Here is a 14,329-nt window from a genome sequence, read left to right on the forward strand (position 1 = left end):
CGAGGGATGAGACGGATCCTGACACGGCAACCACGACGGGCACAGACGTTGGGCTGGGGGACCTCCCATCGCCTCCACCCAGATCCTCCCCGCCCGACGAGATAGGCTTGTTCCATGCAATGATCTCCTAAGCTTCGGATCAATTCCAGCTCGCAGGAGGAGGAGTAGGTCTTCTTATCCCAGCGCTGCAAAGTGAAGAGAAAGACCATCCTTTCAGTCCCACTCTTGGATGACATTTGGGACGAAGGCCTGTCGCTCATGAAGAACCCTTCTATGGCCCCAGCAAAGAGGAACCGCCTAGAGAAGAAATACAAGGTGCTCGAACTCTGTTCCCAAGTGTTTACGAAGGCCTGTCGCTCATGAAGAACCCTTCTATGGCCCCAGCAAAGAGGAACCGCCTAGAGAAGAAATACAAGGTGCTCGAACTCTGTGCCCAAGTGCTTAGGGCCCAAACGTCACCAGACTCGGTGGTCTCTGCGCTGGCCAAGAAGTTGTTGTCGGGTGCTTCATCTTCGGCAGCGTCCACCCCACCTGACAATGAGGGGAAGAAGTTGGACGCTATGGGACGACGAGTTATCTACTCTGCAGCGACGAACATCAAGGCTGCCAACGCCCTCGCTATTGTGGCGTGCTACGACCGCGAGCTGTGGTTCCAAGCTCACACCCCAGCTGGACTTCCTCCCCGATGACAAGAGGTTGGAGGCGTTTAGAATTCTGCAAGAAGGCAAGGTGGCGTCGGACCACACCATCACAGTGGCCACGGATGTGGGTTTCTGCCATATGGGCAACAGCATTAGCCTTCATCGCCGTGGCTGGCTCAAGCCACCAACTTTCAACAGGAGGTTCAGACGAGGGTTTTGGACATGCCATTTAATGGAGATAATCTTTTTGGGAAAACTGTAGATAACTCTGTACAAGCCATTAAGGCGGACACAGAGACGGCATGTGCCCTGGGCACGCTACCGCAGCGACCGCCGTCCTTTTGATCAGGGGACAAGACTCCCTGTTCTTCTAAGGGTTACAACGGGGGCTCCTCATCTTACCGCCAACCCTCCCGATTCTCGGCCCAAGAGACCAACATGGGCCACTCCAAGACCTTCGGAGGAGAACGCTGTCGTCGCCAAGGACCCCAAGGTGGCCTGTCAACCTCCAGGAATTAACCGGCCGGGATGGGGGGGCCTCCACCCCTGCACCCTGGTGGGAGACCGGCTGGTGAACTTCGTCAGCATGTGGAAGACCATCTCCACTGACCTTTGGGTGCTGAACGCTCTCGCCCACGGACACACGCTAGAGTTCCAACTGAGGGGTCCACAAATACCACCAGTGGCCCGGCAGGAAAACCACATCCCTCAACTACTGTTAGAGGTTTGGGCTATGCTAGAGAAAGGGACGATAGAGCTAGTTCCAAAGCGACTCCGGGGCTCCAGAGTGTATTCATGGTACTTCCTGCTGCGAAAGAAGACCGAGGGCTGGAGGCCCATCCTCGACCTACGGCGACTAAACAAGTACATAAAGTCTCAAAAGTTTTGGATGGTCACCCTTCAGCACGTACTCAGACAGCTGGAAGAGGGGGACTTTCTGTCGCCGTTGGACATGGAGGATGCATACTTCCACATCCCCATTCACAAGGGACAACGCAAGTTTCTGCGCTTCGTCGTGCAGGTGAAGCATTACCAATTCAAGGCCCTACCGTTCGGATTGAAGTCAGCACCCAGAGCCTTCACCAAGTACCTGGCGCCGGTGGCGGCTTATCTGCGACTGCAAGGGATCCACATCTACCCTTACTTGGACAACTGGCGCATCTGGGTCAACTCAAGGAGCATCGCCATCGACCACACAGCGAGGACTCTCCACCTACTGATGGATCTGGGGTTCTCTGTGAATTATGCAAAGTCCTTCTTGACTCCATCGCAGGTTTTCCTGGGATCCCGGCTCAACATGGTGTCATGTGTGGTGTCACCGTCACAGGCGAGAGTGGCGGCCATCCTGGGTAAGGTGCAACGGCTGCTCGCTCTGAAGATCGCCACGGTGAGGGCCATCAAGTCTCTGCTCGGCATGATGTTGTCATGCATTTATCACATCCGACTCTGCAGACTATGGATGCGGCCACTGCAGGAGTTCCTCGACGCCCTTTGGATTCAGGTGTCCGGAAGCTTCCGGGACAAGATTTGTCTCAACGAGTGTTTCCGTTAGACGATAAGGTGGTGGGGCATGCGCTCTCATCTGACCAGAGGTAAGGATTTCCAGGCCCCGCCACATCAGGAGACGGTGACGATGGACACCTCCCTGGAAGGATGTGGAGCCTACACCAGAAGTCTTCACGCCAGAGGCCTTTGGCTGCCGGAGGAAAAGACGTTGCACATCAACGTACTGGAGCTACGGGCAGAGTTTTGGCCCTCAAATCGTTCCTGCCGTCCCTCAAGGGAAAGGTGGTGTGGGTGTTCACCGCCAATACCACCACAACATTTTACTTCAGAAAGCAGGGGGGCACCAGGTCCCCAGCGCTCTCCTAAGAAGCGCAGGAATGATGGCATTTTGCCGTCCCTCAGGGGATGTTCCTCATCCCGTTTCATCTGGCAGGAGTCAAGAACACGGTCGACGACGCTCTGAGCAGGGAATTTAGCTCGTGCCACGAGTGGAAGCTTCAGGAGGACTTAGTGGAGAACCTGTTCTGCAAATTGGGCAATCTCCAGATCGACTTGTTTGCGACAGCGACGAACACCAAGTGCCAGAGGTATGCCAGCAGGTTTCCCCAGCAAGGGAGCATGGGGGAATGTTAGACAGAATTATATGCAGTACCCTTTGGGAATACCACACACAATTAAGACTACAAGTGACAGTACAAATTCACCTTTGGTACAAGCCTGTACTACACTGTTAAAGTGGTAGCAGTAGGAGAGCAGCCAGACTTATCTCAAGAGTAAGTGAGCAATACAAGATAGTTATAAAAAGGACAGCAGTTACTATGATTCAGTCAAACACTGACTCAAGGTTTCTAAGTAAAAGAATATATATTCATTTACACAACAGTTGTATAACATTTCACTATTATAAGCAAGTCAAAAATCACAATCATAAATATACCACTTCCCTTAAATTCCAGACAAGTTAAGCTCACAAAATGAAGTGCGAGCAAAATGGCACCCCAGCAATTTAAAAGGGAGGGAAAGACAACGTTATTAGAAATTGGGCAAACCAACAGGTAAGTACTCAGGGCAATTGAACAAGAGGAACCTCAGTGAGGAGATCAGCTAGAAAAGGCTGAAGGCCAAAGTCAATGGGTCAAGTCTTTTGCTGAAGATCACACAGTTCAGGGTAGTTTGCGGTAAAGTTTGTGGCACAGATTCCGGACAAGGTTGGGTGGTAGAAAAGTTAGCTCAAAGAGAAGAGAAGGAAAAGCCCTCGGATTGGCAAAAGATTTAAAATACTTTTACCGCGGTTGAATGAAACGAGCAACCGGATGTGCACAGTACCTTAAAACGGAGAGGGAGCTGAGGCGGACGTTCCTGGTGGTTCCTGCAGGCTCACGGTTCTTGAAGCGACTGTCGGACTGACATGAAGTAGGAAGACTGGAGGGTCCTGCGCTACCCAGGGAAGAAACCAGCAGCAGAGCAAAACAACAAATAAAATGTGTACCCCTTGAAACCCAAGCAGGGTCCGACCTTCCAGGCTATCCGCCCCATTGTAGCTCTGTACAGTGAATTCGACCAGAGGAGGGGTCCTGGTTTGTAGTTTCGGCAAACTGGTTGGTCCCACAATCTCAAGCAAAGAAGTTCCCTGCAGGATCTTCTCTGTCGTCGGATTTGGAGATTCGGACCTGCAGCAGGACTTCACAGGGCGGTTCAGTCGTGTTAGTGGCACTCTTCTTCCAGTTCCTCATTGGTTTTTTCGTTCCAGTCACGACTCTGCTCTTCCAGTCTCGGAGACCTGCTTTTTATGCAGTTTTCCCCCATTCATACAGCCAGGCTGTCAATCACACAGCAGGGTGGCTGGCCTGGCAAGGCCAGTCCCCTTAGCCAATCGGACACGAGTGCGACTTGGGTTACCAAGGGAACCCATGACAGGGGTCCGAAGATCCATCCCTCACATCCTGCCTACCTAGACTTTCAGGTGCCTTAAGGAGGGCTTCTGTGCAGAAGAAGAGAGTGAACAAAGAAATCATCCCTGGTTTGGCACGCAGAGAAAAACACGAGAAAGACTTTAACAAAAAGAAATGGCGTATAAACCCATCCGGAACCAAAATAAACAGTATTTGGTCTAGGGCTTATGTATGAGGATAATAGCCTAAAACATTACCATGTTTATATAAGATAATCGCGGTAGAAAAGTTAGGGTAGATACCACTGCCACCAGCCAAGTCTTAATGTTAAGGCAACGAAACAAGGCTCCAAGAGGCACAGACAAAAAGGGATGAGTTAACCCTTTCCAATACTCCATGTAAGATGGGGTGTACTGGGTCTGTGGTTCAAAGTGACTACATAAAGTTAATGCCAACTTTACATGTTTCTGGGGGACAGTAGTCGGCCCCAGAAAAATTGAGTCAGTGGAAAGTCTGAAAGACAACCCTGTGTCACTGCACTGAAGGTGCTGTGTAACACACATAAAAAGTGGTGCTCATGGAGTAGGTGAGGCTCCAGAGCCCAAGATCACACAAAAAGTAGAAACACACATGGCAAAACACATGTAAGAGTGGGAAAAAAGGCTCACACTCTTACTAGGGGAAAAAAGTAAATCCTAGAAATCCAACAAAGCTGCTGAGGGACTCATTAGGTAAGGGAAATCAGCCATTTATGAGAATTCTCCCTAAGAGGGACGCATTCTCATTCCCTTCGGAAGGCCTCTTTCTGTATGCGTTCCCTCCGTTGCTGTTGTTACTTCGAGTCATCAGTCAACTCAAACAGTGCTAGTGCCGGATGATCCTCGTCGCACCGGTGTGGCCGAGACAGATCTGGTATCCAGACATTCTCAGCATGTCAACGGCTCCACCAGTCAAGCTGCCAGTGGTTGCGGATCTTCTTGCCAGGGAACAGGGAAGGAGGCGCCATCCTTCACCACAAGCCAGGGTCCCTGAACCTGAAGGCCTGGCTTCTGCAGCGCTAGAATTCGATGGCTACGATATCCCAGCAGACTGCAAGGAAGTTCTCACCAAGGCTAGAGCATCGTCTACTTTAAAATGCTACAGACTCAAATGGAAGAGATTTGCTATCTGGTGACGTTCCCAGATCGACCCGCTGAGGGTCAAGGCCCCTCGGGTACTTCCATATTTGCTATCGTTGGCCAAATCGGGTCTGGCCCACGCCTCAATCAAGGTTCATCTGGCGGCAATCTCCCGCAACACCAGATCCCCAGGACGACCATCCTTGTGGTCACACCTATTGGTCAAGAAATTCGTCAAGGGACTATTCCGCTTGTTCCCACCGGTGAAGGCTCCGGCCCCGGGGTGAGAGCTCAATATGGTGCTTACTAGGTTCAGGGGCCCTCAGTTTGAGCCTATGCATTCTGCACCTCTCAAGTTTTTGTTGTGGAAAACAGCTTTTCTGGTGTCCATCACCTCTGCACGACGAATGGGGGAGATCCAGGCCCTCTCCTGTAAACCACCTTACCTGACTTTCCACAAGAGGAGGGTGGTGCTACAGATGCACCCCCCTCTTAATGCCCAAGGTGCCGTCAGACTTTCATCTAAACGAGTCCTTGGTGTTACCTGTGTTTTTTCTGACGCCTTTGTCGCCGGCTGAAAGGACTTTGCACTCACTGGTTGTGGCTTGAGCGCTGAATTTTTATGTGGCCCGCACAAAGAGTTTCCGGAAAACCTCTCAGCTCTTCGTGAACTTTAATCCTGTGAACCATGGGAAGGCCCTCTCCAAGGCTTCCATTTCCAGGTGGCTCTGCAGCGCTATCACCCACTGTCACCGGTTGCCAAACCACAGCCGTCCGAGAGCCCAGTCTACCAGAGCGATCGCTGCTACAACATCGTTCCTGTCTGGTGTGCCCCTTCTGGACATCTGCAGGGCTGCTACATGGAGGTCGACGCATACCTTCACCAAGTTCTACTGCATTGACAGGCATTCCAGGGAGGAGTGCAGAGTCGACCGAGCAGTGCTGCGCAACCTGTTGGCTTGAAGGTGAACCTGGTGAGGAGGTAAGAGATGCTTATGTTGAGCCTTGTCACCTCCCGTGGTTGTGCATGTGTGTACTGCTATGTATTCTTTATTCATGAGCATGGGAATCCATGCCAGACCCCATGCTGGAGAAGGAGCAAGTTACTTACCTGTTACTGTTGTCCTCCAGCATGGGTCTGGCATGGATTCACATGCAAACCCTCCTCCCTACCCCTCTGCGGCTCTTTTTTTGGTCCTACTGCCACTTTACATGCTACCAAATCTGAAGATGGCTGCCAGAGGAGGGGCTTGGGTAGAAGGCAGTCATTGCCTAGGCGCAGTATGGCCCAGAGCTCAGTGATTGGTTGTTAGGAGAAAGACAGTTCAGAAATGAAACTGAAACTGATTTTTTCTTTACCGTGGATTCCCAGCCTGACGGGGAATATTCATGAGCATGTAAATCCATGCCAGACCCATGCTGGAGAACAAAAGTTACAGGTAAGTAACTTGTTTCATATGTACGAGGTGGCAGTGCGTCATGTTGACAATATGTGTGATGAAAGGGTAATTGAAAGGGTTAAAAAGCATGTCATCGAAGACATAAAATCTATCCGCTGGGTCCATGTGGCTACATGGGTCAAGACCTTGCAGCATTTGACGGTTTCGGACCGGCACAAACGATACCTTTGACACACAGATATCCCAATGAAGGAATTTTATGTTGGCTGGGTTAGCCTGTGCTCCCCAGCTATTCTAACCTTTTGAAAACGGATATACCGCAGGCACATCCTACTCGAATAGTGGGAACCAATGCTTCATCACCTCAGGCCCCTTCCTGACTTGCACTGGCCTTCCTAAGAAGAACTGCTTTTTGCTTCACCGGCACGATTGTGCGCTTTCACGCACTACTGCAATGTTGAGCACAAGGCTACCCACTTCACAGGGCTGCACTAGAAAGTTAGGGAACGACTTTGCAAAATTGTCTAATGCTCATTCTTGCGTACCCTGTGCACTTGCCAGGCCGATTAGCACAAAACCTAGTCGGAGCATGCAGCTTACTTGGTATGGGCATGCAATATCACCTGTCTCACATGAACGTAGACAGGGCTGCCTCAGGTGCGATAGTCTGAATGGACATGCATGAATTATAGTAGGTAGCGTGCAATTGAAGGCTGTCCCTTGTTACGCTCACAACAGAATTAATACAACCCTCTCGGGAAAGAAGCCAAGAGATAACTTGCAGGGTTTAACAAGGTTTAATTCTACCAAATTTTAAAAATCAGCTAAGGTGTCTACTGTTCGAGAACGTTGAGACTCCAGAATTAATCTTTTGAGAGGCCACATCATCAGTAATGACATCACATATAGGGTCTTAACCTGCACTAGTGATCGGTAAGAGTATTCATGATTGTGCTGCATTGCTGGATGCCGGCCTACAATTTGTTTATTTTTCTGATGTATTTCGAATTCCGCGTGGGTCAGCTGGGCTCATCTCTCTATGGTGTGAAGGTCAGGTCGTGGGCCGATGCTTGTGGGAATGGAAGAAATTAATCAGTTCACACTGATGCGTCTTGTCCGGTCTGTTTTATTATTGTGGCATTCTTTCACAAAATCGAAACCTACCCGTCTCTGGCTTCAATCGCTGAAAACCAGCTTCTTTTGTTATTTGGCCTTGGGCGAAAGTCAGCAAGCGCTAGGGTAGAAGGACACAAGGTGTCAAATACCCACAAAAATGATAACATGAAATGATAACATTTACTATATTGAAAAGTGGACATATGAACATTTAGTTTCAATTTCTGCAATCTGTTGTTTGGAGCAGACACTCTGTGTTACACCAAGAGAATGGAACTGCCTAACATTATGTAAATTTAATCCCACATAATTGTTTTGCGATTAAAAACGGCATTTGTGCTGTATGCATATTGAATAATTCAGCAACGTGCAAATGTGCCATTTGACAAAAATAATGAAACAAACTACGTTATGTTGAATTATATTTATACTGCAGCATATTTTTAAAGTGCGTAATTCACGGTTTGTTTCGGATTCTAGTAATAATTTGTTATTTGTGTATAGTTGAGAGGAGTGAATAGAGGTTTGATTTTTATTTTTATTTTTTTTGGGGGCGGAATTGCTTACTTATGGGTTGTTAGCTGGAGCATTTTGTGATGATTATTCATCGCCGACCCCCATCCACAGCCTGTATGCAGGCTAGTGATATCTAAACCACTTTGTACCGTGGAATATCCGGGTGTGCTATCAACGTTGCATTATTCTGTACTATAAAGTATGTGTGGCGTGTAAGTGCAAGGGGCTGAACATTTTCTGAGGGAACTTGGTTTGCATTTCGATCAATAATATTCCCAGTTCCGTTATTACCCCAGCTCATAAAAGACACTGCTAGGGAACTTTCCCCATTCATCTCGAAACTTGTCAACGCCCCAGTCACGTCCGGTACTGTAATGACCAATCTGAAACAATCCTGGGTACTACCACTGCTTAAAAAACAAACCCTAGACCCACTTATACCTACAAACTACCGTCCTATCCCCACTGTACCTTTTTTGCTTAAAACTTTGGACAAGATTGCATATAACCAAATCCAAAAATGTCTGGAACAACACAAACTATTAGGAGAACGTCAATCAGGATTCCGACCCCAACACAGCACAGAGACTGCCCTCATTGATCTGAAGTACAAATAGAGGAATTACTAGATAAAGGAAAAATGTCTCTTCTCTTGCTGCTGGACCTCTCGGCTGCATTTGACCTTGTGGACCACGGGGTCCTTTGTAGCCACCTAGATTCAAATGCACAATTTTTCAAGGAGGCCATAACCTGGATTGAGTCTTTCCTCAGCGACAGAACTATGAGGGTGTTCTCTCCATCAGCAGCGGCCGACCCGATCCCCATCCTGTGCGAGTCCATCAGGGCTCTTGCGTATCCCCTACCCTATACAACATATTTACTAAGCCCCTTTTTGATGATCTGGGCCTTCTCGGTATCACCTACACTTACTATGCAGATGATACCCAGATTCTCCTCCCACTTTCGGGAGATTACAAGGATTTGGCCTTGGTGAATAGGGTGTATATCATCATCCAGGCATGGATGGCAACCCATTGTCTATGCCTGAATGATGATAAAACAGAGGTTATCATCTTAGGGACCCATTTGTAACGCTCACCTGACTCCCACGGAGGCGCTGGTCTAGTCTGGGTTGCTGTGGCCTCTTCGAGCGTGATGCGCAGAACTCGGAACACCGACTGAACAGGACCCTCAAATCTTGCTTGTCTGGCCCGTAGGAATATCCTTCTGCAGATGAGAAAGGGGACTAACAGTCTGCAGAATAGTGTGCTTGCTCCCCCCTTGCCCCCTTCGTTCTTCTCTAACTTCCTCCGAAATCCCCGGTTGAAGCTCACCTTATGGTTTGAAAGGATGAACTCTCCATCCTGCTTCTGGTGCAGGGGCGCGTGTTAGTCCAGTTACTTCACTGGTTTTCAGAATGGCGCTGGCAAAATCCACTTGACTTTTCCGAGCGGAACGCCGTAAGTATGAAGATTACAAAAGTTCAAGTGTTGAGCCTCCTTTTCTGTTGCCTTCCTAACCTATGATCTGTCCTTTATTTCAGGTGCAGAATGAAGGCGATGCGTTGAGGGATTGAATTGCCGATGGTAGCGATTGGTGCGATCCCTCTTAATGTCTTTATATTCCTCCAGTAATGTCTTTTGTCCTTTCCCCATAGGGGCCGGGGTGCGGTACCTGCCAACGAAGCGGCGCCGACCCGAAATGAGGAATGGCCCACCAACAGAAGACCGGTAAGTGTTATGGCGGAAAATTAGTCTTTCCTCATATGTTCCTTCTGCTCACCTTTTGTCTCTTCTTCTCTCCCCTAGGCACAGAGATGTGGCAACCGGTGCAGACAGTCGCGGTGGAGCCAGAAGAACTCCCGAGGACAGGTGAGTGAAGGGCGGCGCTGCAGCGAGCAACGCAGTGCTTTTAAATGAGTCTTTTCTCAGGAACGCTGGCGTGGAGGTTCCGGATGCAGGTAAGAAGTTTGGTAAAATTCTTGGTTTTCACCTTTCTCTTCTCTTCTTTCCTTACAGGTGTTCCAGGATCGAGGCGGGTGTGGCTGGAGACCAGATGCAGGAGCAGACACGATGAGCGTTCAGCTGCTTGGATGCAGAACAACGCGAAGCGTGAGCTACTGTCTGGGCGTGGCTTAAATAGCCCCCAAAGTAGTTCCAGGAAAGTATCCTTCCCTGGCCACGCCTGAGTGGCAAAATAGTCCCAATGAAAAAATAGTCCCTTTCAGGTCTCACGGAGGCCTGAATCTTGCAGCATGGTCTGCATCAGGTAAGTGCACAAAACACCTTCCTTTATGAGCCTGGCGCATAGGCGCCAGGACTGATGTCCAACATGAGCCTGGGGCCAACGGCGCCAGGACAGAGTCCAAAGAGCCCCTATAAGGGGCCGCTGGGCTTTTACCCGGGGGCATGATGCCTGCTCCCGGGGGTGCTGGGCCAGGCCTGCTGCTCTGGGGGTAGGCATCATGACACCATTCCAACCTCAAAAAGCTAAACCAAGACTACACTTCTTTTGAGATCAACGGTAATACTATCAGGGTGTCCAAGGGGGGTGAAGACAGTTGGCTTTTATCTGGACTCCACACAGAAGTCTATGGCATCTGCCACAGCCTACACCTATAAGCTCATTAGAGCAGGCAAACACTTTCTTTCAGACAACAACTGTATTATCTTAGCGAGAGCCCTGATCCTACCTAGGCTCGACTATTGTAACGCCCTTTACATAGGTGCTAATAAATCTACCATCCAAAGAATTATCCTACAAAATAACACCCTGCGAGCAGCTCTTGTTGTGTCCAAAAGATTGCACATTTCCAAGATCAGGCGCAAAAACAACTGGCTGTTCACCCAAAACAAAATCCACTTAAAAGTGGCTTCCCTGGTTCACAAATCTGTGAACAATGCAGCACTTAGCTATCTCACAGGCAAATTCCAAAAGAGATGCTCCTCCCGACCAACAAGAACCGCCATTGCCAACAGCCTCATCATACCAAGATTCAGGCTAACTAAATCTGGGGAAGGCAGCTTCCAGGTCCGAGCAGCCCAATTATGGAACTCACTGCCTCACCCTTTACGTGAGGAGCAGTCCTTTATGAAATTCAGACACATCTGAAGTCTGCCAATGACTAGCCCACTAACTACTCCTTTACTTCCGAGACATCCTAGTGGAGTTACGCTACAGACCATCCTATTTACTGCGCATAGGTACATCTCACTTTCCCCTCTTAGTACCTGTATATGTGCTGCCCCATTTTAATCTATTTATAATTTGCCGGCAAGTAAATTGTAACTGACTGTGTATGTATATATATATATATATATATATATATATATATATAAAATATACAATTAATAAAACAAACAAACACATCTGTCTGTGGTTTCCAACATCCGTCAGGTTCTCCATCCCTTTGGGAGCTATACCTACTTCACAGCGCTAAGCTTTCATGCATATCGTAGTCTTAAATACTTCCCCATGTTGTCATGTGTGTGTTCTTTATGTGTGGTTTGTGTTCATGATTAGGTTTCATGCGTCGCAGAATTGCAGGGTAAATGGATAAATTAGAATAAAGAACGGCTACTAAAATATATTTTTATTCTGTTATCTACACAGATATATTTTACTGTTCTGCAAATGCCATAGTTTCCAGCTACCATCGGATGGATTCTTCAATCAACAATGGCAGATATGCCTAAACGGAGCTTTTTTGCATTACAGTCATATGGGATGACATGCAGGGGCCGATCTGCCCTTTGGCGGTATCAGCGACAAGGAGCAACCTGTCACCGTTTCCGGTGTAGCAAGATGCTGAGGAGACAGAACAATTGGTCGTTGATCGCAATCAGCGGATCATAAGGACGTTTCAAACAAAATTCAAAGCATGCGATGTTCGCTAGCTATAACTTTAATTGCAAAAACATATAGTTCATTTTGTCGACTTAATGTGGTTTTGGGAGCGTTCTTGGATAAATAAAAGTACTTGCTACATTGCAGACTAATAATAATGTCTTTAAAAATCCCATTTGGGATGCGCTGTGGGCGGACGTGTGTTTATCTTCCTGGTTCTGCGTTAACTGACATTATGGCATGGGTGATGACTGGGCGCGTTTGGCTGTGCTGGCCACTAACGTCATAAAAATAGGTGGAGCATATCGTTTGGAATAGTGATGTTAGCTTCAGGGGCGGGCGATCTGTATTCTTTGAAGTTAATGTGATGGCTCAACAGATAAGATTAGCACAAGATGGCCGTGCCCAACCCGTTGTTTTCGCATGCTTAAAAGTGAGGAAAACTAAGGTAAGATGCATAGGAATAAATGTAAAGATCGATTACAGTATGTTTCAAAATACATGCCCAAACAATCGGGACAGTAACATTTTTTAGAGCACTTCTACCTTAAATGAAAAAAGGCTGCAATATTTAGGCAAATTGTTCCCCAATAATCAGTGGTGTAATGAACATATTTGGCACAGATGCTTAAGTGGTGTACACAATAGCGGTAGCTGCTTTTTTGAAATCTCTACAACTAAAAGTAGAAAGTTAAACACTCTAGGGCCCAAAGTTGTGGAACCTGAATGCATAGTTTTACTCAACTTCTTTGGTTTAAATATTGGTGTCATGACTTTGGCCTATTTCTTTAGATATGTACAATTTTAATCATGTTTTATGTTTTGATACATAGTTTTGTTGCTCCTTAAAAGCTTTTAATATTTTTAAAAGAAAGTTTTTTTAAAATGTCTATTGTGTGATCATTGTGATTTTATAAGGATGAGCAAATTGATTTTTTGATATGTTGTACTGTAATTATGTGGTTTATTTGTTTTATTAGTGATGAATTTGTAAAGGTTATTTAAACCATACATAATAAAAAAATTAAAAAATTGACTGAAAGTTTCACTTTAAATTTAAACTGCTCTGTTACTGAGGATTCCCAGCCTGACGACAGGGAATATTCACAGCATGTGAAACTATGAAGGATACCAATGCTGGAGAACTGGAGTTACAAGTAAGTAACTTATTCCTTACAGGATGTTTTCATAGTATCTTAGAAAACTTTGTAACTACTAAAGTAATTGTTTCAATGCTTCTTTTTTATTAGTGTACCTATGTTTTTCCCCATCTAATTTCAGGCATTCCACCCTTGCTGTTTGAAGTCTCTTGCTTAGAAAATGCATTTCAAATTGGTGGATTCCCGTGGCATTACATCATTACACCTAACAAGAAAAAGGAGAAAGGAACATATCACATATGTTCTTTGAGCAGCAATGCCTTGGTAAATATAACATATTTTACAACTAAAATAGTGTCTCTTGATAATTGGAAGATTTTAGATTCCTTATGTTGTTGAAGGTTATTGTTGAACCTTATATTGTTTAAGAGACAACATTCTTTCAGATTGTATAGTCCTTTTTAGGCAGTCTAAGGCTGCAAATGCCGATCTACCCCTGCCTGCAATGCAGATTAAGCGAAGTCTATGTCCTGCACGTGCGTATGCCCTGTCTTCCCACTTTAATTATTTTAGACAAATATTTTTATTTTTTCAAACAATTTTCAGTTACGACATACCTATTCCACCTCATAAATGACAAAAACTAGCAACTGAAAGCCCCACGCTCCCGCCTCTCCCCAACAAACTGGAGATGTTCACTTCTTTACAACACAGCAGAACAGACACTTATTTACGAAATAACACAATACAACCAACTGTACAAAATCAGCCCGGTGTGACCCATCTCTGAGTAAAAGGCCCATGACAGTAGTTTGGGTAGCTCCCGGATTAAGGCGAGTCAGGATCTCCCCTGTCCATTACTCCAAGTCCAAAGCTCAACCCTGCCATCCCACACTTATCCAGTTCCACTATGCCTCTTCTCCACCCATCTCAGCCCATTTCCCACGTGCTCATCAATGGGCCCCACTCCTCCTCGAACACTCCCAGGTGATCATTCACAATAGTAGTAAGTTTCTCCATCGTATTGATGTATCTCCATTTCTGTTCCCAGGCCACCCTGTCTGGGGCCCCCGAGTACTTCCACTTTTGCGCCAGTGCAAGCCTACCTGCTCTAAACATTGCATCCCATAATCCTGGGAGCTGCACCTCATCCCACTCCAGCGCAGGGACCCCTGATAGGTTCTGGGTCTAGAA

The 14,329-nt window shown here is 47.0% G+C and overlaps 1 protein-coding gene across 1 annotated transcript in view; it reads left to right on the plus strand.

The window, feature by feature from the left end:
- DCAF17 (DDB1 and CUL4 associated factor 17) overlaps window positions 1–14,329 on the plus strand; it is a 1,369,255-nt gene that overhangs the window by 903,461 nt on the left and 451,465 nt on the right. Inside the window, exon 10 of the mRNA XM_069616196.1 lies at window positions 13,317–13,459. Within this exon, the coding sequence (XP_069472297.1) occupies window positions 13,317–13,459 (143 nt within the window). The remainder of the gene's footprint in view (window positions 1–13,316; window positions 13,460–14,329) is intronic.

This window comes from Ambystoma mexicanum, chromosome 9 (assembly GCF_040938575.1).
Source record: "Ambystoma mexicanum isolate Mex_15411 chromosome 9, UKY_AmexF1_1, whole genome shotgun sequence".
Lineage (NCBI taxonomy): Eukaryota > Metazoa > Chordata > Amphibia > Caudata > Ambystomatidae > Ambystoma > Ambystoma mexicanum.